Source organism: Calonectris borealis, chromosome 3, assembly GCF_964195595.1.
Source record: "Calonectris borealis chromosome 3, bCalBor7.hap1.2, whole genome shotgun sequence".
Taxonomy (NCBI): Eukaryota; Metazoa; Chordata; class Aves; order Procellariiformes; family Procellariidae; genus Calonectris; species Calonectris borealis.
In genome coordinates this window covers 85771315-85796201 of record NC_134314.1, presented here as the reverse complement: position 1 = coordinate 85796201, position 24887 = coordinate 85771315, and the positions used below count along the sequence as shown (strand labels likewise).

The following is a 24887-nucleotide window of genomic DNA, read 5'->3' as shown; positions in this document are numbered from 1 at the left end:
AGGTATTTGAATTATTTTGGCTTTACAATCACCTCAATAATCCCTGCAAAATGCTCTACATGAAATAGCCAGTATTGACACCACAAAAGCCAGCTGCTACTGTAGAAACAAATTTTGTAAAACAGTATTCTTGTAATGACAGGAAACATTGGAAGAGCAGAATGTGAAGCCAACAACATAGGTGATTAATGTAAATTATTTTCTATTGATACAATACCTTTGTTCAAGAATAATAGGAACTAAAACAAGACAGATGTCCAGCAACTGTTTGTCATACTTTTGACAGGGCTGTAGGGAGGAAGTAAATGGTTTGAAACTGTTTCACCCTCATGCTTTAAGCTGAAGATTGAAATAGACTGAATGCATGCACTGACTTGGTGCGTACAACTGACTAGAAATCTCACTGAACACTGTAGGCACCCACAAGCCTGCCCTGTCCTGGAATGCCTGTGTTTGCATGTATGTGCATACACACGAGCTCTCAGAGAAGAATCTGTTCTACTCCAAAAAAAGAGTGAGGCACTAACGTTTCTGTTTGGTGTGTGGAACAGTGCAAACTGCTTTTCTTAAGATTGTTTTACAATTTTGCCAACAAAATATTTCAGCCTGAAATTCCTATGGTTATTTTCAGCAGCAGAGACTGTTGGTCCTGCTAAGAAGCAATGGCCTCTTAAAATCTATGTTTTATTGCTGCAGAAATTCCCTATATTATATTGCAACTGTGTTTTTATGCTGTTTCATTTATAAAAGGTTAAACTTACAGACTTGTGACATAAATATGATATGAAACTGTATCTGCAGAGGGGAAAAGCAATCTTGGAGTTAGCTGCAAACAAGTCGCTGCACTGACAGTTTTGTATCATGAGCAAAGAGACCAAAATCCAATTGCTTCATAGCCAAAACCAAACCAAAACAACAAAAAACCCTAAACCAAACAACCAAACAAAAAAAAAAACCAACCAAAAAAACCAAACCAAAACCCAACCCCTAACAAGCAAAACAAACAAAAAAAACCATTCTCTTGCTGTATTATATGATATCAAATCTATACCCTGAAATCTTATATAGTTAATTAATCATGATCATAGGTATTTGAAAATACTTGGGAATCACAAGAGGAGGAGCAACTTGTTAAGACACCGATTAGAACTAAGGAACACCTGTTTCTGTAAGTGACTTTTTTTATTGATTATAGGCAAACCATATAATCTCACTGTGTTTCAGGTACGAACATAAAATGAAGGCAGTAATAGTTCACTGCTTAACGTGACATCAATAAATTTAACTTCATTAACAGTAATAAGAGACAGATGGTTTCATAAACGCAGCTAAGCAGAAATTTGTGAAAGGTTAGCATTCAGTGGTTAAAGCTGTGCATTAAATGATGCACACAGACACTTAACAAAAAACAATATTCAACAGTTGCTTCTTTTATTGCCCACTACTCTGAACAAGACTAGCATCCAATTTTAAAGAAATAAAAAACAAAACCAGGATGTGGTCAGTCAGATATTAAAATCACATCATTACATATACTCCTGCGCATCTTTGGTGATACAAAAGGATCAAATATAAGTTCAGAGTGATTGTATGTATTTGTAACAGAGGAAGGACAGATGCCTTAGTAAACATATGGCAATCATTTTAAATGGAAAGAAGGTAGATTTAGATCAGATATAAGGAAGGAATTTTTTATGATGAGGTGGTTGGACTACATGATCTTTAAAGGTCTCTTGTGATGCAAACCGTTCCATGATTCTACGATTTTTATATGCGATAGTATCCAGTCTCAACTGAAAGTCTGTAAATGCCTCCATTCTCATCACAGTGAAATACATCACAAGGTCAATGATATGACAAAAGCCATGAATTGTGGTATCACAGTTTACTTTTATTTATGTGTAGACTCAAAAACAAAGTACTATTTGCTGAAGCAAGACTGAGCAAGCAATATCCATTTGTCATCCATGCAATTACTGTACAGATCCAGCATCATTCAGAACAGAGCAATGTAGGAATTCATTACAGCCACATCAAAGCCAGGCTTCTTAAGCATTAGCTGCCAGAAGATAATGCAGTTAGGGAAGTAATGTAAGGGGGTGAAGGGGCACGGAGCCTGGGAAGTCAAAAAAAGCTTGTGCACTGTTCTTCTCACTACAAGTCCATGGAAACAATTCTTGGTACAGGACAAGTAGGCTCTTTCAGAAGGTATTTTCTGGCCTTGTCAACTGGAAATTTCAGACTTCTACAGAAATGATTCAGCAATCAAGCCACTACTTCCTCCAGTCTATCTGAGCTGTGCTTAATGTAACAAGAGATAAAACAAACTAAACTGTTACAAAAACTTCAACACTCCCCTACATCTATGAATAACCCAACCACAGACTTTTATACTCCATCATCTACACTCTAAAAGGTCATCAGTTGATTTCATTGAGACATTAACTCTCTGGACCTAGTCTAGATACTTTTAAATGTTTATAATTCCTGCCATAACTTCTTTAATTGATTCTTAATAACTCAACCACACTAGTATACATGAAATAATGTATATAGTAACCTTTAAAAAAAAGCCTAAAGTAGATTCACTTTACTTGGTGGGCATATATGAGCTGAAAGATAGATTAAGATGTAAAAATTTTACCAGTGTTCCTTCTGGATGATCTTTTTATCTCAAGGTTGGAAAAGCAGACATCCCTAAAAATCACATTACATAATGTCACATTTTCAAGCATTCATTCACACATTAGGGTGAGTAAAGAGAGAAGCAGAGGGACGAAAAACATAACAGTAATACTGGGATGATCTACTAAGATTTAGTATCATTTTCACTGTGAAAGCTTAGTTTAGTTTCATGCATCTTTTCCAAATTTTAACTGTTAAAGATAAAATTGCTACCCTTTCTGCCTCCTAATGGTTGAGATACCTTGAAAAAATTCAGACTAAACAATCTGGTTGCTTGCACGTGTGAAGACAGCCAAAGCTATATGGGATTGTTTTGTTTTGTTGAAATATAGTTAAAACAGCAAGAAATATTTTCTTCTTTTTCTATAACAGCTCATAGTCTTCTGAAGGAAGATAGACATTGGCAAAGATAAGTGAAGAATGGAGTTGTAACATGCAAACAAACATGAGAAAGGCCTATACCGATTTGAAAAACATCAGACCCAAGGAAAAAAAAAAAAAAAGAGGGAAAGGATCTGGACACTCCACTCAAGAACCTACAATATAATTCACGTTCCGAAGTCATAAAATTTCTCCATCATAAATCCACTGGCAAAAACTCCCATCTACTTCTGAAGGAGTTCTTCACCTAGAATGAAGAACTTAGCTGAAACCTCTTCATCTTAGCTGAAACCAAAGCAGTCTGATGTATCTGAAGTTCCAGTCCTCCTTTTGACCCACATGCTGGCTGACTCACTTGTCACTATGCTGCAAGTTACAGAACTGGAGAGAGCTGTGTAGAGTGTGTATTTAGCTTACAATTATAAAAACCATGGAAATTAAAAACATTAAAATTACCTTACAATGTTCATAAAATCTAGCAATCCAATGTTAGGAAATGCCACTTTTGGTCAACTTTCCAACCTGTGCATATGCATCATGCTACAATCTTCAACTACATAGAGGTGGTAAATCTCAGCAACTCCTCAAACAGAATGACAGCCACAGGAACCGCCTTGTACTCTAACAGCCTGTGGCAAGAATGGTGAAAGCAGCCATTGTTCAGCTAGCTCTTTCTATGATTTCTCGGAACAAAGGAGAGGGTTTCTGGCTGTCTCAATCTGGCTGATATTTACTGTGTCAACTTCTATTTCCTCTGACAGAAAAGGTAGCAGGCCAGGCAGAAGCACCTCATTGGTTTTATCAAGGGCTGTGCACCATATGCTGGTTATCCTTTTTTTCCCCCCAAGATTATTTTCTTCTTCAAGAGCACAAGATGATGGACCTACTTTGACTATGGAAAAGCTTTGTAACAGTACTATATACAGAACTCCTGTCTCAGTTGCCTCACTTTACTGTTGGGTAGTAAGGAGAGTTTATATGAAGTGAGGCGTGCCATTAAAATTTCATTTTCTGTGCATCTGAATTCAGAGGAATGCAAGTTTTCAGTATGCCTTGCATACATGAAATACTGCTGAATATTCTGAAAAAAAAGTCAGATCCCACAGCTCTTAATTTGAGAACTAGCATTGGTAGTCTTTTTACCTAAATTTCTCTCTGTATCTGTTCCTCTGAGTGAACAGGAGATGGTACCTTCTATTTGCCTTATTACAGAAGTTTCCAACAGAACACTTATTAATAGCTCTAATTATTCAGATCACTAATCATAAATGGCACAAAAAAACTCCAAGGTAATAGCTTTGTTTTCCAAACATGAATTAAAAGGCTTACAATAAATAAGGTTCAATGCCACACACCAAATAGCAAAGAGAAAATTAAGTATTATAAGTACCAGTAATAAATGAGCATTAAATAAGGAATGGGTCCTACGGAAAAACTAGTATGTGATCATGTTTCACAAAGCATACCCACAAAAGATACCCACAAAAGAGCCATACTATACACACTAACGTTCATCTGGGCACTTCCTAACCACTTGACTCACTTCATTTTACAAACTCAGTATTCAGTTGTGGAGTTTTTAATGGAATTGATGTATAACATAACATTACTTGTATACCTTTTCAATACCAAATTTCTCAGGAATGAGATTTCATGAGTATAAATGATATATAAAGTGCTTTATGTTTTACTAGAAAGTAAGATAACAGTCCTGCATGAGGACTTTGCCCAAACTCAAGCTTTTGCCAAAACACGTACAAGTTCAAAGGCAAGCAGGCCCTCACATTAGAGCTGGTGTGTAACAGAAAGAAAGCAACATAGGCACACGTGTGCACCCTGCACAAAGGACTGCTTAGTAGCAGGAACACATTACTGTCCTCCATCTCTTAAGGTCAATGTTAACATTATTATTTAGGCTTACTTATGGCACTGAGAAAACCTGATGACAGAGGAGGAAGGAATTGGTCTCTTAGGCAGTACAGTTTCCTTTTGTAGACAACAACTCGGCAGAAGTGAATATGCAGGCAGCTATAATAGTGGATTAATAACCCTATATAATGAGTCATAGTAGAACATAAATAACAAATGCAATTCGAATTGGTGAGCAATCAAATCAGGCAATTAAATGCTACTACCTAAATAGAAATTTGACCAGGACACTAACACTTAGATACTTACAGAAGGTATTATGAGATTTTCAGTGACTGCAGGTGGACAAGACCTTCATGATATGCTGCATCTAAAAGAGTGTACCTTTCCATGTCACACTGTATCCTTGTATAATGCTGAAGTCACTGGTCATTACTGACTAATAAAAGAGGTCTTGGTTATAGAAGCTTTGGATTTATGTTGCAGTTCTGCAGCCAGTGTGAAAAATCAGAGACTTCTACAAAACTGACCGCAATGTCATGGCTCCTTAACACAGGAATGACATATTCACATATTTTTTTTCACATTTTTGGGCAGTATACAAGATACATCAGCAATATGATGATATGAAAAAGCAATCATTCATTTAACTGAAGTCAGAAACATATTATTTATCATAATAACTATTATTAGAAAAATCACATTATTTGAGTGTTTTTAGTGTATTTTATTCTTAACCACATGCAAAGACCTGGAAATGCAAAAATCTTGTTTAATTTGTATCCTAAATTTCTACACAGTGGAAAATCTTCTATACTAAAACAGGTACGTGTTTTTTTTCATGGATACTATTTTGAGCTAAAACAATCCAAGTAACCCATAATATGTCTTACCTAGTAATTCATACAAAGAATTCAGAATAGATTTCCATGCTTCTCCAGCTTCCTTTCCAGCTACATCTGCAAAATGAGCTGCACTGCTGTATACATTCAAGCGATCAATACATTCAAGAACAAGGTTGATCATACCCTAAAAAATGGAAAGGCTCAGATTGTCAGAGAAGAAAAAAAAAGTATTGTTTAGGTGCAAGCACATACGATTTTCAGAAATCTAAGAAAGACAAAACATGAAAGGCAGGATATGCAAAACACAAGAATATATACATGGAGTCAAACAAGCAATCCCTATGGAAAAGTTTTGCTTGACTGTGATAACAAAAATTTACCATTTAGGATGGTCAAAATAAAACAAAAAATAAACAGTATGCCAGACATAATTTTAGGCAAGTTTCTCTTCTAGAAAGCATTTAGATATCTGACTAATTATAGGCAACTATCACTACCAGAGAAATAACAGACAATATTAAACAAAATACTTAAAGCACACTTATTAAACCAAAACATCCTTCTGCATCAAGAAATTAAACTATAACAGAAGAAACTCATTCATGTAAGGAGTAAATTATAGTTAGAATTCAGGGCACAAGGTCATATTAATACCTAATTTTTTTAAAAAAAAGGAAAAGGAAGTAAGGCCTTAAATGTATTTCTTTAAATATACAAGAAAATCAACAGATCTAAAGAGATTATAAATGTAACAAATAGTTCGACTCTTACAGGACAAAAAAACCCACTGCAAACATACTCCAGATTAGACATTAACACTACAGACACTGCGAGAGAATACTTGCAGACAACGTGATGGAAAACCAGGAGTAAAACTGAGAGAAGTACCTCTTCCTGGAAGAGATTCTGGCGATTCTTCAGTGCTCGGAGCCTGTTTTGTTTGTCTTCATGCTCCAAATGTTCATCGGGGGGGTGAAAGTAGCCAATCAAGTCCTGAAGGCTCAGACTGACTGACTCGATAGGCAAATCGACTGTGGAAGACTTCGTTTTCTTGCTGAGAGCATCAAGGCCCCTACAATAAGAGGCAAAGTCTCCTGAGTATTGGAAATCAATTTATTTTATCCTTTAAACCATTTATTGGTTTAAAAGTGAAGTTTGTTTAGATGTCAAAGCTCAATTCATTTTCTGACAGCTAGGTAACCTCTCAACAATGATTTATGTCTGCCCCATTCTCCACTTAATGATCCACCCCTCCCTTCCCAAACAGAAACAGGAAGCATCAAAAATGTTGTTTCCCTTAAATGCTTTTGAAACCCAGAAAACACATTTTAATACTCTACCTACACATTTAGCATTATCAGAGACAGACCAAAAGATGAAGATGATATTGTAAACCTGTTCAAAGCATCATGAGACTGGAATGGACAGAAGTCAAATGATCAATCTTACAGCGCTGAAGAGGGCCCAGCTAGTCCATATAGGCTCTCAAGCGTGATTCTAACCTGTTCTTAAGCCATCTCCTTACGCAGCTCTTCCATACACTTTGTCCCAGCACTTCATTAGCCTTTTTGTTTCCCTGATATACAATACAAGCTTAGCCTTGCTGGAGTCTATGACCATCATCTCCTAGAAGTGAGGGGCAGACCGTTCTCATCCATGCTGCACCTGCCCATTGCTTAGCTGAATCCCCAGCAAACCTCATAATCCAATTTTTCCTCAGCGCTGTGCTTTCTGGACCCCTGGTATACCTTTCTCCTCCATTTAAACCTCATCTTTCTTCAAATACGGCTGTTGCAGCTGAGACCTCACCAGCACCACGCAGCAAGAGGAAGGCGAGGGCTTTCCCTTGCACTTCCCTGGCTCCCCTCAGGAAGGCGGTGGTGGGCAGGGGCTGGGCAGGGGGGCTGCCCCAGCCGGGGGTTGCAGGACGCCCACCAGAACCTCCTGGAAGGAGCAGAAGGAGTCATGAGGGGCAGAGAAACCAGGGGTGTTGAGGGCCTGCAAACATAGCGCCCATCCTCAGGGAGGAGGGAAAGATCTGGAGGATCCTGAAACTCGGCGGGAGCCAGCCAGGGCCCTGAAGCGCTGGGAGAGGAGCAGCCCTGAAGGGAAGGGCCCACCCTGTGGCACTCAGTGGGGGAGAGCAGGAGGAGGGGGCTTATTTGACACTCATGATTTCTCTTTTGACTCATGCTCAATTCTGCCATTGTAAAAAGATTTTTTTGCTAGCATATTTTTGAGTAAAAACCAGCTATGTAGCAAAGAGGTCCTCTTTGTTGTCACTGGTGCTCCATTTATGCTGACCTAAAGACCACCGAGCTTCAGCTGTCAGAGGAGCCCGCCATGTCCACACAGGCACCCTCCCAGCCTGGCGCTCATCTCCCTCTTTTCTTTCGTTAGAAGCACCAAAGGTCCCCGGCAACCCGACCCACGACCATCCTTGCCAGTCCTCTCTCCTGAGCTGCACAGCACCCTGCTTGCTCCCCAGATTTCTCTCCAGGCCACGATATGGAGCAGAAGCCCCATTTTATATCCTGCTTTTTACTGGATTAAGACAACACTGATAAGTATTGGGGTGGGGGGGAGGGCCAGGTTGTTTGCTTGGTTGTTTTGGGGTTTTGGGGGGGGAAGGGTTGGGGGTTTTTTGTTTTTTAACTGGCATGTCACTCTGTATTTTCACCTCAAATGGTGAACTCGGGCTGGAAAACTTCTAAATTTAGGAAACATTATGAATTCAGTAGGAATATTTACTGCTGAAGAATAAAAATCTCTTAGAATAAATAATGCAATGTTACAAAAAAGATAGCTACAAAAGTTATCTTGAAAACTTAATTTCTATTGTGAGCACGTTATCTGCAAATTTTCTACTGACTTCGTGGGAAAGAACTGGGGCACACACTTATGAGAATAATTTTGATCCTCTCCAATTCAGCTTTTTCTTCTTGGAGTAACATCATGCCAAAACTGAATTGTTAAATACTTCCTTGGACTCACTGTGCACTCTGCAAAAATCTCCACTGTAATTTAGCAGTATCTTGATTTGTGAAACCTTATCATTAAATTGCCTTTCTCTGTCCTTATCTTTTATGGCATTCTTAGAAGCTTCTAAGAAAATGTATTATTTACAAAGTGACCTAGGGCTTGCATTTCTTTTCTATTTTAAATGTGATATAGTAGGCAATTCTCCTGACAGGCGTTTTTCTCTGTTATTATTTAAGTACCTGGGTAAATGTTTTTCAAAAAATTGACATGTCTGTATCTCTGGCTGTGCACTGATTTAGGACATGGTTGCTTCAGGTCACCATCTCCCACATTGTCTTCTCTTGTGAAATTCTTATCATTCCATATAGTCTTATTGCATATCATCCTTTTTCTAATGCCAGCTACACTGATGAGAGGGGCCTTTCATCAATTATTGAAGTCACAAACATTTAAGAATTAGCATTTTATCAGTGTTATTTAGGAGGACATTTGGAGTAGGAAGATAAATGCAAATTGCATAAATCTCACAGTATTTTTAAATAGCTAAAATACTCTAAAATAAAATATTTTATAGGTTGCAAAATATAAAGGAAACAAGTAGCATTAAAAGGGAACAAATAAGGAAAGTGTAATGGGAGGGTAGAAAGAAGGTGTAATTTCATACTTTTCAGAAAAAACTTTTTCTTGAGACTATGAACTTCTTCATATTGACTATATGTGTATGTATATTTGTGCCTTGTACAAGTTTGTAGTTATACAGTTATCTCTTTCTTCCAGGTTTTTCAAGGAAGAGCACTTTTAAAAACCGTACTTAGAAAAGAAAGAGCTAAATGAGGCACCGCATGACTTACAGCAAATTTTGGCATGGAAAAATCTCACTTTTATGGTTTGTTTGCATTTTCAGTATGTTTATGCATTCAAATCAAGGCTGAACAATAAAGCAATATTAGGAGATAATAAAAAGAAACTGATCAATACCTCTCAAGGTACATCTCTGCCAAGAACACATAAAGAATTGGCATAAAGTCTGGTTTGAGAAGTATTCATCTGTTTTTTCTGAGGGCTAAATTGTTCACTGTTGTGTGAATGGACACTTTGAATAAAATAAAAGAGGAAAAAAAAGAAAAGGGATGAAAAGATCATTTTAAAAGCACACCTTATAAACCTGTTGAAAAGGAAGACTGTACTACGGATGACACGTGCTGTACGGGATTCTTCATTCTGAGATCTGGACAATGTTAAACCATCATCCATGTGACCTTCATGGTGCATTATTGCCTGCAATACAAAAGTAAAAAGCAGTCACCGCAAAATGAAACCTTATTCATACATAAGAAGCATGAAAACTCACATAATAAGGCAGGCTAGGAAATGATGAAGTTACATACAAAAAAAAGAATTAAATTAAAAACAGATAATCTCATGTTTTACTTCCTCATGTCCAAGAACATACTTGTACTGAGCCAGCAGGTTCAGTGCCATAATAATCTCAAAGCCACAGCTTCTGTAAAAAATATACTTTATTAAAAAAAAAATTAAAAATCAAGAGTCTAAGGGGTTTTGTTTGTTGTTTGTATTTGTCAATCTTTAAAATAGTTCCCTTACACAGCAGCAGATCCCTAAAGTACAGACAAGGTCAAAACAGGTGTTCTTTAGTGGTCCTGATTTCCAAGGATGTTACTGGCCTCTCTTCTGACTATGCCTTGAGTCACTACTGGTAACTTACAATTGTTCATGTTTAGTTATCATGGCTCTGAAGGTATTCAATCCAATCTACATAAATATTTTAAACTGTTTTAGGTAAAAATGTTTTTTTCATACACACACACAAACTATTCATATTACTTACATTACTAAATTATTCAAGTTTACCACCTTTGGAAGAAGGGGCAGGCAACTCAAGAATTGTACAGGGATCTCGTTAGGTCGTGCAGAGAGGAAATTAGAAAGGCAAAAGCCCAGCTAGAACTCAACCTGGCCACTGTCATGAGAGACAACAAAAAATGCTTTTACAAGTATATTAATGACAAAAGGAGAGCCAAGGAGAATCTCCATCCTCTATTGGATGCGGGGGGGAACGTTGCCACCAAGGATGAGGAAAAGGCTGAGGTACTCAACGCCTTCTTTGCCTCAGTCTTTAATAGTCAGAGCAGTTATCCTCAGGGTACTCAGCCCCCTGAGCTGGAAGACAGGGATGGCGAGCAGGATAAACCCCCCATAATCCATGAGGAAGAAGTTAACGACCTGCTACGCCACCTGGACGCTCACAAGTCTATGGGGCCGGATGGGATCCACCCGAGGGTACTGAGGGAGCTGGCGGAGGAGCTTGCCGAGCCGCTCTCCATCATTTACCAGCAGTCCTGGTTAACTGGGGAGGTCCCGGACGACTGGAGGCTCGCCAATGTGACTCCCATCTACAAGAAGGGCTGGAAGGAGGATCCGGGGAACTACAGGCTGGTCAGCCTGACCTTGGTACCGGGGAAGACTATGGAGCGGTTCGTTTTGAGGGTGCTCACGAGCCATGTCCGGGACAACCAGGGGATCAGGCCCAGCCAGCACGGGTTCATGGAAGGCAGGTCCTGCTTGACCAACCTGATCTCCTTCTATGACCAGGTGACCCGCCTAGTGGATGAGGGAAAGGCTGTGGACGTGGTTTACCTGGACTTCAGTAAAGCCTTTGACACTGTCTCCCATGGCATTCTCCTAGAGAAGCTGACAGCTCACGACTTAGACAGGTGCACTCTTCGTTGGGTAAAAAACTGGCTGGACGGCTGAGCCCAGAGAGTTGTGGTGAATGGAGTTAAATCCAGTTGGCGGCCGGTCACGAGCGGTGTTCCCCAGGGCTCAGTACTGGGGCCGGTCCTGTTCAATATCTTTATCAATGATCTGGATGAGAGGATCGAGTGCTCCCTCAGTAAGTTTGCAGATCACACAAAGCTGGGCGGGAGTGTTGATCTGCTGGAGGGTAGGAAGGCTCTGCAGAGAGACCTGGACAGGCTGGATCGATGGGCTGAGGCCAACTGTATGAGGTTCAACAAGGCCAAGTGCTGGGTCCTGCACTTCGGCCACCACAACCCCATGCAACGCTACAGGCTTGGGGAAGAGTGGCTGGAAAGCTGAAGCTGCCCAGAGGAAAAGGACCTGGGGCTGCTGGTTGACAGCCGGCTGAACATGAGCCGGCAGTGTGCCCAGGTGGCCAAGAAGGCCAACGGCATCCTGGCCTGTACCAGAAATAGTGTGGCCAGCAGGAGCAGGGAGGTGATCGTGCCCCTGTACTCGGCACTGGTGAGGCCGCACTTCGAATCCTGTGTTCAGTTTTGGGCCCCTCACTACAAGAAGGACATGGAGGTGCTGGAGCGTGTCCAGAGAAGGGCAACGAAGCTGGTGAAGGGCCTGGAGCACAAGTCTTATGAGGAGCGGCTGAGGGAACTGGGGTTGTTTAGCCTGGAGAAGAGGAGGCTGAGGGGAGACCTCATCGCGCTCTACAACTACCTGAAAGGAGGTTGTAGCGAGGTGGGTGTTGGTCTCTTCTCCCAAGTAACTAGCGATAGGACGAGAGGAAATGGCCTCAAGTTGCGCCAAGGGAGGTTTAGATTGGACACTAGGAAAAATTTCTTTACTGAAGGAGTGGTCAGGCCTTGGAACAGGCTGCCCAGGGAAGTGGTTGAGTCACCATCCCTGGAGGTATTTAAAAGACGTGTAGATGAGGCCCTTAGGGACATGGTTTATTGGGCATGGTGGTGTTGGGTTGACGGTTGGACTGGATGATCTTAGAGGTCTTTTCCAACCTTAATGATTCTATGATTCTATAATAACATATCTTATTTTGAATTATTTTAGAATTATTTAAGTATTACAGTTATTATAATTACTAATTACATTAGTATTATAATCACTAAAATTTTATATGTATATAAAGTTTCATAAATATATATTATTTTTATATAAAAATATTTATAGAGTATATATGTGTGTGTGTATATATACACATATATGATACAGATAAATTTTATACACATTATATAAAATTATAAGGCATGACCTTCCAAGTATACCAGATGTTGCTCTAGCTCTGTAGTTCTGGCATGTAAAATTCCTTTCTTCAATGTGTCATAGAAAATACTACAGTGTGGATAAACATCACATTTTATTTTATTTTATTTTTTAAAAGAAGGCTAAAACATTTTTTCCTTGCTGGGAAATAATTTCCTGCAAAGTTACACATTTACAGTAAACACTAATGCAAATATAGCTTCTGTAAGATGTGTTAAGTTGTAAAAGAATCTTTTTCCTACTTTATTATGCTGAGCTAGCATTCTGCTTGGCCATAGTTATTCTTTAAAAGAAGAAATCCCTCAGAGCTCAAGTCTTGAACATTCTAGCCCACTATGCTCACAAAGTGGAAAGAAAAGACTTTGAACTAAAAGCCTCCTCAATCCAAACTACAGCACATTGAAGAAAGGAATTTTAGCATATTCTACATGCTATTACTAATATTTTAGTTTGACATCAGGTATATCCAGATTTATCAATGTTTGTGGGTTAATGTCTATAGGCTAACACATGCACTTTGGCTTTCAGTGTAAGAATTCAGTACATCACACAACTTTTCAATATGTGACTAAAAAAAACCCCACACCTTTCAGAATGAAACAAAGACATGCTTAAAATAGTTGAAACCCAGAAATTAGCAGTCTCCTGTAGTTCTCTTCATTTCGCCCCCCTGCCCTATCAGACTGTGACTGAATGAAATGCATTCTTATTTACAGTCTTACCTTCCGCTGCAGAGAACCCATTCTTACAGACTTTGCATCAGCAGACTGGTACGTGAGCCATAAGCCTGTATCTACATGTTGTATGAAGCATATTGAATCCCCGTATTTTATTTCAGGTGCTCCCATTCCATCCACCTCTTTTCTTGTCCCTATGTCCAACTTTTCCTGAAGAAGAAGAAAAAAAATGTATACAAGAACAATAACCAACATGTTAATAATTGCATAAAATATTGAATACTGGCAGTTGTCCAGAACAGGACCCAAAAGAATATTTGAGATCCTTCTTTAATGAAATGATTAAAAACTGGCAAAAGTGTAACTCCTAGTTAAATATTTAGGCAAAAGATGGAGAGAGAGATCCCATCCACACAAAAACCTAGCTTATTACACTAGGAAAGCCAGGTGTATTGATTTCACCTGCCTAGGAAAGAACCAGGACCATAATTGACATGTCATTATCGCAACATAAAAGCTTACAAAACAAGACCAAATACATTGAACCCCCTAGCTGAACCAGACATTAACCTCCAGAAGCTTCTTCTTGGGGATTTTTTTTTCCAGCCTGGAAAAGATGAGTACCTCCCTACAATTTATTTCTGACTGTCACAGAGAGATGGTCTTTAACCTGTCATTGCCCATTACTGCCCAACAATGGGCTCAGTATTTCCTGAGAAAAGAAACCCATTTCTGTGTGTTTGTGACTGGCCTGCTGACATGCTGTAAAAGAACAGCACGACCATGCATCAGTCCAGCTGGTGTCCTATACAGACAGCAGCCATTTCGGGAGAGAAATTTAGTATCCCAAACAATACTACAGTTTGTAACTGTAATTTGAGGTGTTCCCCAATACCTAGCTCTTCTAAGAGCCAACTCCTTCCCCACAGACATCAGTCTATAAGACAAACAGCCCATGCACCCTGCTTCACGGCAGATCATCCATTTAACCTCTCCAAAAGCATATGGTTCAACCGACTGGTATACCTCTTGTCTGCCTGCACTAGTTGTTAAATCCAAAGGTAAGTATGGAAAAAACATGTTACACAGGATCAGTATATATCTTGTTAACTGTAGGAAGATTGTTAATGTAGTTATGCCCAAAACTTCTCAGGGGACTTTGACCTTCTTCACCACAAGTTCCTGAGGCTTTCACCACTAGCTCCATTTTAGGCAAAAATCTTCTCCATTGAGAGTAACCAAAAACACTTTGACTCATTAGTTCTGATTCATGTGATCAAGTTATTAATATAGAAACTACTTATCATTCTTCTGGGAGGAGAGGGAATACAGCACAATTGTTGCAGTTGAAGCTCAGACTACTGTAATACTGCAGTTGTTTTGCTCTCCTTTTCACAACTCCAACAGTGCAGGCAGGTTCACCAGTGCAGTAACTCCCTGTATTCTGCTTTTATATATGCTTACACATGCCCAGAGAAGAAGCTGCTTAATTTTCATTACTGTTCAAAAAATCATCCGTGCAAATTGCAGGCCTATTTTAGGCCATACATTCAGGGTGCAAGACGATCCCCTTAACAAAATACAGCTTCAACCTTCTCTGCTTCTCCTGATTAGCAGTAGAGGACAAGCCACTTCCTTCAGTTCCTCAGAGTAATGTTACAAATAATGAGACGAAAAACTTCCAAATGTTCTATCCTACTGCAACCAGGAAAGATAAGGAGAATGATTACGTCACACACATGTGCCTTGACAATTTGGGGAGACAGCTTCACAGTAAAAGATGACAAAGATTGGGTTTTGAAATGAACAGAAAACAACCTCTAATTTATTAAAGGATTTTAAAAAGCATTTATTAAGTAAAGGGAGATGTCATGTAGCTAGATTTTCACCCTACAATTATGAATGCATTTTGAAGCACTTAAAAAAAAAAAAAAGAGAAGATAAATTAATACTCAGGTGAAATTCTTATTATTGCTTTTCATAACATTAAGCTTCCAGATATAACATATTCATCAATTCAGTTTATTAAACCATTTCTGGATACAGATGTTAATTTCACTATCTTGTAAATGTCTGATTCCTTAGGTGCTGAAATTCTTATTAAAATCTTGTCCATTGATACACGGTAATAATTGATTTATTAATACATCTGATGCCAATTACTGAGTTATTGTGTGCTTCTATTTCATTACTAATTCATTATTTTGTTCATATCATTTCTCTAAATGTTGTATTCAATTCAAAAGCTAGCACAAGTAACCTGAACATAATAACAGTTGGAAATTGAAAAGCTACTTATAATAGGACATTGCACACAAATGATGATACAGGAAAAAACAAATTAGGTCCTGCTATCACATGAAGAAATGACAGCCTGATTTCAAGCTCTAGTCTTTTGAATTATCTTCATAACTAAAGGTAGTGTGAACCTGTGTGAACATACTGTGCTTCCACATTGTAAATTTTTTTTTTCTCCAAGTCTTCCTCCTCACAACTTCTTAAGATATGAATATAAGAATTCATAAATTTTCTCATAAAGTACTGTCAATAAAATAAGGGATTATTAATTTAAAATATTATTCCATACTTTCTTTAGAATCTACTATTACAGAAATTGAAGGGAGTTGATATTGCAATCTTCATTCTAATTAGAATTAACATTAAATTTACATAGCATAAAAATTGCAGTGCCAACAATTTGCCAAACAAGATCTCTATCCTCACCTATGTAAGTACACTGACAACTCCATGTGTAAGTTTAGAGCCCAGGCTGAATTCAGCTACATTCAGTTGAGCTCTTTCCTGCAAATAAACATAGCAGCCAGGAAAGCATACAGTAAAAGTTTGATTGAATATAGGAGAAGATGGAAAGCTAGGGGATGGTGTGGAGGGCAGAAGGCATTAGAGCATTCATTTGGGAACTTCAAGACATTGAGCTTTTTTAGGGAACAAGGAACCAGAAATTATTTCTAAAGGGGAAGATTTGAATGAAGTGCTGGATTCATGCCAATAAACAGCAGATAGTTGAGAAAGTACATATAATGAATCAATCTCATTGTCTACTGTAAAACAGTTCATCAGTAAAAATCAGGATCTGAAAAACATCAGAAATCACTATGTCACCATTTAATAATTGCATATTGGTATAGAAATTACGTGATGCAAGTTTCCAGCCCACTACACTCTTACCATAACCTGTTGGCATTACATAGCCATCTGCTACTTCTTCCTACATAGAAAGAAAAGCTTCAGTTTTATTTGCATATTTACAAAGAAAAGCTTCCATTTTGTTTGTTTCTAGGCCCATTCTCAGACCATCAACTTTTGCTAAACAAAGATGAAAAGTCTTGATTCATTACACTGGAACAAACAGAAACAATTGGGTTTGCAACAGTCTGTAAACCACCTCAGTAATGCAAAGCAAAAAGAATGCGTTGGAAATGAACAGGTTTATTGAAAAATATGCCACATTTTCTCCAGAAGGACGTGCTCTTTATAAACAGTTTTTATTCCATGCATACAAGAATACAAGCCAATCTTCCCACATTTTTGTGGGCTAAATGGACAACATAATTTTAAGTGGTCTTATCTTAATGTTGAAAAAAATTATTCTATGAAGCCTAGCCTTAAATGTGTTATTTCACTCTAATGCTTCTGTTTAGTTCCAAATAACATTCTGAAAAGGATTCCCATGATTAAGGCTTATCCTTTCAATTTTACCTCTCGTCATCTGACCCAACCTAGACCTTCTGTGGCACACTTTCAGGACTGACATTCTAGCAGGTCTCACTGACTGGAAGAAGCTAATTCATGATTGCTTTTTAAGCTGACATTAATATATTTCCTATTAAATTTTATTAAGCAACTGGTGAAAGATATAAAAATACAGGCCATAAAGTTTTATTAAAATTTATGTATTTCTGTCCACGGGAAAAGACTGTGGAGAGGAAAAGCAGACTTTATACAGAATGTATAAACATTTCAAAATTAGGAAAATTACCTTATTTCAGTGGAAAAGTGATATTAAACTAATAATTTTTATCAAAAAGAATCAATATTTAGCAAATGTGAGAGAAAAAAAAAATCCATCAAACTTAATCACTACAAAGTCAAGTCTATAAAAGAGCCATAAATTTGGGGAATAAATTGTAGATATCTGTGGACATCCTGTGCTCAGTGAAGTGAGACTACAAGAGAGAAAAAAAGAATTTTCTGAATTTCAGATGCTCAAAAGGCTAATATAATCCTCATTTAATGATAATTATTAGGGTGATATGTAATAACCAAAGCATAAAGCCCAATTGCCAGGAAAAAAAAATGAAGAGACTGTTAGCTCTTCAGAATATCCATATCGTCTGAGTGCTGTTTGGCTTGTGATGTTTTTAAGCTTTCATGTTTCTTTATTTTGCTGACATATTTAAGGAATTTTAACATGTAAGAAGATTCTGATCTAATTTTTCAACTTCTGTACCAGAATGTTGTGTTTTGGAGAAAAAAAAAATGCATTTTCTCTGCAAACATGAAAGCTGCTTTTCATTTGGAAATTGAAATGATCATCTACTCACACGGCTGAAGGAACTGAGTCTTTAACACCGCAAATAAGGGTATTTTTCCCACACATTTGGTTTTGCCTATTTAGAGCTAACTTACTTATAGCACAAGTGAGATCTTCATAATTCTTCCTTCCACTACTTTTCAGGTGGTGGAAGGAAGAATTATGACTGTGGCAAAAAAGGACAGAAATTGCTATAAGAAAGATCTAGCCACTTGACATACTCCCACTATTAATGCTCTGTATTCAATAGAGAAGATTAGGGGCTGCTTCTTATCCAGGAATAATTATTTTGGGCTAACTACATGCAACAACACAAGTGAAAGATTGGTGTCCATACATGCTTGGAGGAAAAGAGACCCCTGAAGCTGCTTACCTTCTCTACAGAAGCCTTTCTAGGACTGCTATAATTTTGAAATATTTATTTAATGCTCTTTTCCAGAGAGGGAAGGCACCTGAAAATTTTTAATGCCTGTATCCTAATAAAGTAAAACATGACTCTCCTTTAAGAAGGCCTAAGCAGGAGACTGGATTCATCCTCAGCAATGAAGAGCAAACTATATACTCCTCCCTTGTGGCATCTCCATAATTCCTTCCAAATAAGTCTTTAATTAAAATGAATGTTGATATCCACAAAATTAAATATGATCTTCCAAACTTCCAATTTCTTTGAAAATCCATATGTAAATATCAGTAAGATTACATCCATCACGTACTGATTAGCATATAGACCCTCTTAAAATACTCTCATGTTACTTCAAGAATTGACTACCATAACGTGTTTCTACATGCCCCAAAGCGTTTTATCTCTGCTCTGCTCAGCATAGAATAGGTTTGGTCAGTTAACAACAACTAAATAAAAAAACGTTAATTTTTTATTTTGAGCATGGTAGGACAAAACCACTTCAAAATATAAATCTTCAAAATACTTCCAAATAAAACTTCCAAACTCAGGTTGAAAAAAACAAGTTAAGAAACTTCAAATACAACATTGTCTGATCTCCAAAACACATGTGCATATGCTACTTAGGAAATAGAGACAAACTACCTTCTCCATATCAACAAAAGATACTCTTTGTGTTGCTAACAATTCTTGCCTTCAAGAAATATTTTGGACTAAATAATCCATGTAACAGTAGAGCGCAGTATATTGTTCCACTCTGTTTGGAGTAACCCCAACTGAAGACTCCATCTTGAGAATCAGTGAATGAATTATTTTATCCCTCTTGCTTTGAAGGAGAATAACTGTTGAGATCTATAGTAACTGCAACAGGACCTCCCCAATATAGTTGCACTGCATTGTCCTAAAATATGTAAGTATTTATATAGCTTTTCTAACTGGTTTTAAAAAAAATACATTGTCTGGGTCTCAAAATAATCACCTGAACTAAAGTCTTTGTTATCAGAGTGCAAAAGTCTACATACCTGCTTTCAGGTATATATTCATTTCTTATCTTCCCAAGCAGACAAATAATTAAAAATATATAAAGTAATTGCTACAGAGAAGTTATTGAATAACTCTGTTTATGAATACTTATTATATGAATATGTATTTCAGAAGACAAATTTTTCCAACATTATTGTTGGAAAAATTTCAGCAACATCATGCTGTAGGTGAAAAGTACGAGAAATCAAAGGATATTAAAGAATTTATCATAGTATCATTTTAAACTGTTTACCCACTATACAAGTACTGTTCTGAATTTGAAATGCTTATAGAAGGTGTCAAATGAAAATTCAAACTATGTTAACTTTAAATTAGACTACAGTAAAGTATCTGATGAAAGAAATCCTGATTTTCCAATTCAATTTAAATAACCCACAATACTATAAATTTTTCATATGTCAGCCAACAGATATAAGCAGTGAGATACCAGTGAAGTTCATCAGAAAAACAAATAAGAAATGAAGAAACTGTTCAAAAGTGGGCAAGCAATAAAATAAAACAGAAAACCACACAAACAGCCCGGCAGCATTACCCAATGAAAGTATGATAAAAGAAGCCTTCTAGATATTAATTATACTGAGGTGTTTTTTTTTTTTTAAATCCGTGAAAAGGTAGAAGGCTCCACTAATTCATGCAATAGGAAATATTTAAATCCTGCTTACTAAAGAGATTGGAATTACTACTAGTTATATTAATGCTGCACTGATTCCATACCTTGGAAGACCGAAAACAGAATGCCGTAGATTTTACATCCGCTTTCTCTTTGTCTGTAAGAAGAAGACTCTTGTCATCCAGGAGACTTAAATATTTTCCTGTTGTTATATGTCTTAGTCTGAATGGCTGTCCCCATCTAATGTGGCTGCCACTCCACCTAAGAAAGTTCATAGGAAACATTTGGTTTTTTTAAAACAAAACATAGAGTTTAACTACTGGCAAAAATATTTTAATGTACATTATATTGCCAACTAGTTGGTAAAAGGATAAAATTCTAAATGTTGGATTATCAGCCAGAAAATGGCTACTTTGTGGGTGTCTCCTATAAAACCATTCTAATAAATAATCTTAACCTCTTCCTTTGCACAGACTGCCTTGATTCAGACTGAATTCCTCTTGAAAGAAGATACAGACCGCCTACAGAAAAGGAGACTTCTGCTGTAAACAAAGAGCTTAGATCTGCCAGTTCCCTCTCCAACATTTCATCTACCAGCAGCTGGGTTTGTTCACTCTCCCAGAGCACTCTCCTTTCAGCAGTCAGCACAATTCAGGCACACTTTGAATAGTGTGCAAAAAATAAAATAGCAAAATAAAAAAATAAATATATAAAGAAAAATCCTCAGAAAATAAATTTTAAAAATTATTAAGCTAAGACTGGCCCAGATTCTTCATATTCTATAGGAGGAAATTAAGGAAGAAAGGCAAAGATTTTCTATCTAAGCTCCCCAAGAACTTCTCAAGTTGAAATATAGGTTGCAGGTTTCTAACTTCTCGCCTTAAACTGAAAAGTCAGTTCTTCTGTTCTTCCTGATTAACTCCTGAAGACAAACTTGTGTAGGGGTTACTAAGGAGGATGCATTTCACAAAGCCTTTTCAGAAGGCTTCTCGAATATTCCTTAGATTGGAAAACTGCCACAGCTAGGATATTTTCCTGGATCTTCACAATATTTTCTTCAGTCTTACATCTTCAAAAATTTACACTTTAGATGTATGTGCACACTGCTTTTTGGAGAGGAAATCATATATTTATCTTGTGTTTGCAAAATGTCCATCATAATGGAGTTATGACATACTGTCGAGGTTCTGATGTGCTTCCACAAATACTAGTAATTCTCTATGCTTACTGTGGCTTGAAATAGCTCTAAAATTATCAACAAATGTTCACATAATATCAATGAAATATATAAATGCATCCTTATGACTTTAACCTGACTATAAACTTAGTCTCATATAAGAATTTTGTATTACTGCATCTTCTCACTTGCATTTAAAGTAATTCCAGGTACAGCTTTTAAAAACATAAAAAGTTTTTATGCATATGTTTTGTATATATTCATGTACTAGTCTGAAAATCACTTACACAGGTTTAAGTAATTTTCGTTTTCCCTGATGCATACACGTAGCAGATTAAAGCACTTACCTATTCAATACAAATATCCATTTGTTTAAACATGTCTTCATAACACATGGCCATACTGTATGCAAAGTATGCAAAACTGATTTGGCAGATGTTTTTAAAGTGCAGGAGTTTTTAAAATGCAAGAGCAATACCTGCTTCTGTTTTTTAACAGGATTTATTACACTTCACTAATTAAACTTCTAAACCTATTTAGTTACTGGTTTTAAAGAGGCCAAAAGAATGAAGAGGTTTTCCCCTCAACTATTTTCTTTTGTAAACTAAATAGTCTTTTCTGTTTAAGTCGAGGAGAAAGGACTTTGGGGAGGAAGGAAATATGGAAGCTTTATATCTTAGAAACGCATTTCTTTTTTTCTGTCTTCTACACAACAGTCAGTATACTCCACAAAAGCACATCTAAGTATGTATGTGCTGTGTTCCAGCACAACTTCTGCTTCTCAATTAACTAAAATGTCAGGTCATGAATCTCAGCTATTGTATTGCTGGGTCTGGTCAAACACATCAGCTCTGCACCTTTCATATTATGGGCCATGCTGGGGAGCTGCCTTTTCTCTAGTCTGATTCAATTTTCTCTTGGACTCAACAGCTATGGACCATAAGAAAAAGAAAATAATAAATGTAGTGCAATTGAACCGTGTCCCCAATTCATGCCTGCAGGATAGGAAAACTGACAATTCATGTGCACTTACAAGAAAAGCCAGCTGAGCAGAAAGTATCTTGTGAAGCCATTTCTGACTACTAAAAATTCTTTTCTGCAATATGAGAATACGATCCCTGTCACCTTTTGGGAAAGAAAGCAACGCTGAGCAATAGTATCAGGCATCCCATGGCAGGGCATCCCAAGAGGCAGTCTGCACATGCAGACTGCCCAGGCGATTTTTATGAGAATTCTCCACTAAAGAGGAGAGTTCAGAAATAATGATTCCTTCAGAATCATATAAAATTAACAGAATTAATATTATATCTGCAGTCGTTCTGGGAAGGACTAGAACTGATGGAGGACTTCAGGCATGCATATTCTAAGTTACAAATTGAAGCATTTCATGAATAGTAATGTGCCTGCAATTCAGCAATGAATGTTTATAGCTGTTAGAATATCATACAGGAAAATAGGGAGGTGAGGGACTTGTAGGAGAGAGGGTTATTCTTGGGATTTTATTTGGGTTTTTTTTCCTGGTAGAAAAGTCATGTTCCTTAAAAAGAAAGATTACCGCTGCCTTTGCTTAGTTGTTTTGACAGTTCTCACAATTTCTCTCAGTCATATATGTTCAAATGTTTACACTTCAAAAGTTTGTATACAATGCCTGTCAAAGTGAGACATGTGACAGTCGTAACAGAAACCTGTAATTTCTCAAATCCCTACATTGCTCCAGTACTACTGCTTATTAGGGAAGTACCTTCAATGAGGAAAATAAAAAGCCAGAGATCCTTCCACAGTTTCATTGTTGTCACTTAAGCACTCTCAAGGTCAATGTTAGTCCAAAGCAAAAATCTCACTGCCCTATCAATCATATTTAACATCATCCTATTAAACAAACTGCACAAACCAAAAATCATTAGAGTGTAACCTTTCCCTAAACTGCCCTGATTTAATCTCTAAAAAGCAATCATTGATAGTCACTAGAAATTTTTTCCCAAGCACATACTGTAATAGAATTTAAGTGAAATTTTACAGTGCAATTACCTTAACAAACAAGGCACAATTCCTTACTGTCATTCCAACACCCATGCAAGGTAGCACTTTTTCTGTAAATTTTTGCCTTTAAGGACATCCAAATGGCTTAAACAAGTTAGGGGGTGGCACACATGAATTATTATAATCAGAATTGTTTTCCTTAAAAATGTCACATATATGTGTAAAAAAAAAAGTAAATTGTGAATTCACTGACAGCTATAACAACTTCAAAAAAATAATCAAAACACACACAGCATGTGTGTTAACATGCACTCTCTACAGGAAGTTGTTTAAGTTTTCATGAAAGTGTTACAGAGCACTTTTTGAAGATTATTTTAGTATTATCTGTCTGGTTTTATAGTTATCAATCTGATTTTATAGGAATACTCTTACTATACAAAAAGCGCCCTGCCAAACTGACGACTTCTTCTGAGAGAGATTTTACTTACGCAACTCTTAGAGTCTCTAGTCGCCAAAGGGAACGAGCATGAATTGACACAGCACCACCTTCATAGTGGACAGTTCTGAAAACCAAGCAAAGGCACAGACTAAATGCTCAGCTTTGTTGTAAGAATTCATAATATTCATTTGTTCATCTCTCATTTTAAGACCACCAAAACAATTATTGCAACTATCAGATTCAAAGGTTATCATATTCAAAATCAGCTTTTATCAATTAAACCTTCAGAGCTAGTTACTCAAACAAATTTTATTTTCATTGTCTTTAGCATCGATTATTGTGATATGCATAACAACGAGATTTATACAGTGTTTGCTTAGACATCTTTGTGATTCAAGGATAGAGAAACCAGGGGCAGGGAAAAAGAAAAAAAAAAACCAATAACCTGATAATTACAATATTTCTAGGTTCTAACAAAAAACAAATATCAAATGATGATAAAGATTTGTGATCACTGCATACGCCTCACAAGAAAGGTAGTGTTTTCTCAGAGCTTATACTATTAAAATAACCATGAAACTTATTACACTGAATTATGAAGAGTCACCTATTTGGCACTGTATTTTATTATCATAGCACCTGGAGTTTCACAACCACACTGATACAGTCTTCACACAGCTCAGATGTTAAGGCTTCCTATTTCCAAATTTTAATTTGTAGTGAACCCTCTAGTTCCTGCATATATCCAGAAATCTGAGTGCTTCTAAAAAACAGTCAATTGAGCCTAAAAAAAGGTTGGGGTTTTTTTCTGCATTATTCTAAGCACAGATAAGTGATTTATATTGGTTCCACAAAATGGTTTAGATTTTATGGTCACCAAAAGCCCCGAGTTAGGTAACCTCGCTTCTCTTCAAAGCAAACACTGAGGAATGTGGTGAGTATTAAGCACTGCCACTCTAGATTTAGGCAGCAGTTCTTTGGACTGCTTCCTGCCTGCACCTTTATTTCAGCCCTAAGACACTGCCAGAATTTTAAAACCTAGGTTTTTCCTTCGGGAAAATGAATAAAGGAGTCACTTATGCAAAGGAGTGCTGTCACTGTGCTTATCAGATCAAGCACATCAGGGAACACTGCCAAAGTATGGCCTAGTTTTATGGATCCTGGAAGAGCTTATGGATTGAGTAAATATT

At 37.3% G+C, this 24887-nt stretch overlaps 1 protein-coding gene across 1 annotated transcript in view; it reads right to left on the bottom strand.

Moving 5' to 3' along the window:
- The window catches only part of RYR2 (ryanodine receptor 2), a 445326-nt gene that overhangs the window by 221450 nt on the left and 198989 nt on the right, over positions 1-24887 (bottom strand). The window contains exons 9-14 of the mRNA XM_075147916.1: positions 23747-23821; positions 20206-20362; positions 13538-13702; positions 9919-10040; positions 6669-6852; positions 5829-5964 (exon numbers count right to left, since the gene is read on the bottom strand). Of these exons, the coding sequence (XP_075004017.1) occupies positions 5829-5964; positions 6669-6852; positions 9919-10040; positions 13538-13702; positions 20206-20362; positions 23747-23821 (839 nt within the window). The remainder of the gene's footprint in view (positions 1-5828; positions 5965-6668; positions 6853-9918; positions 10041-13537; positions 13703-20205; positions 20363-23746; positions 23822-24887) is intronic.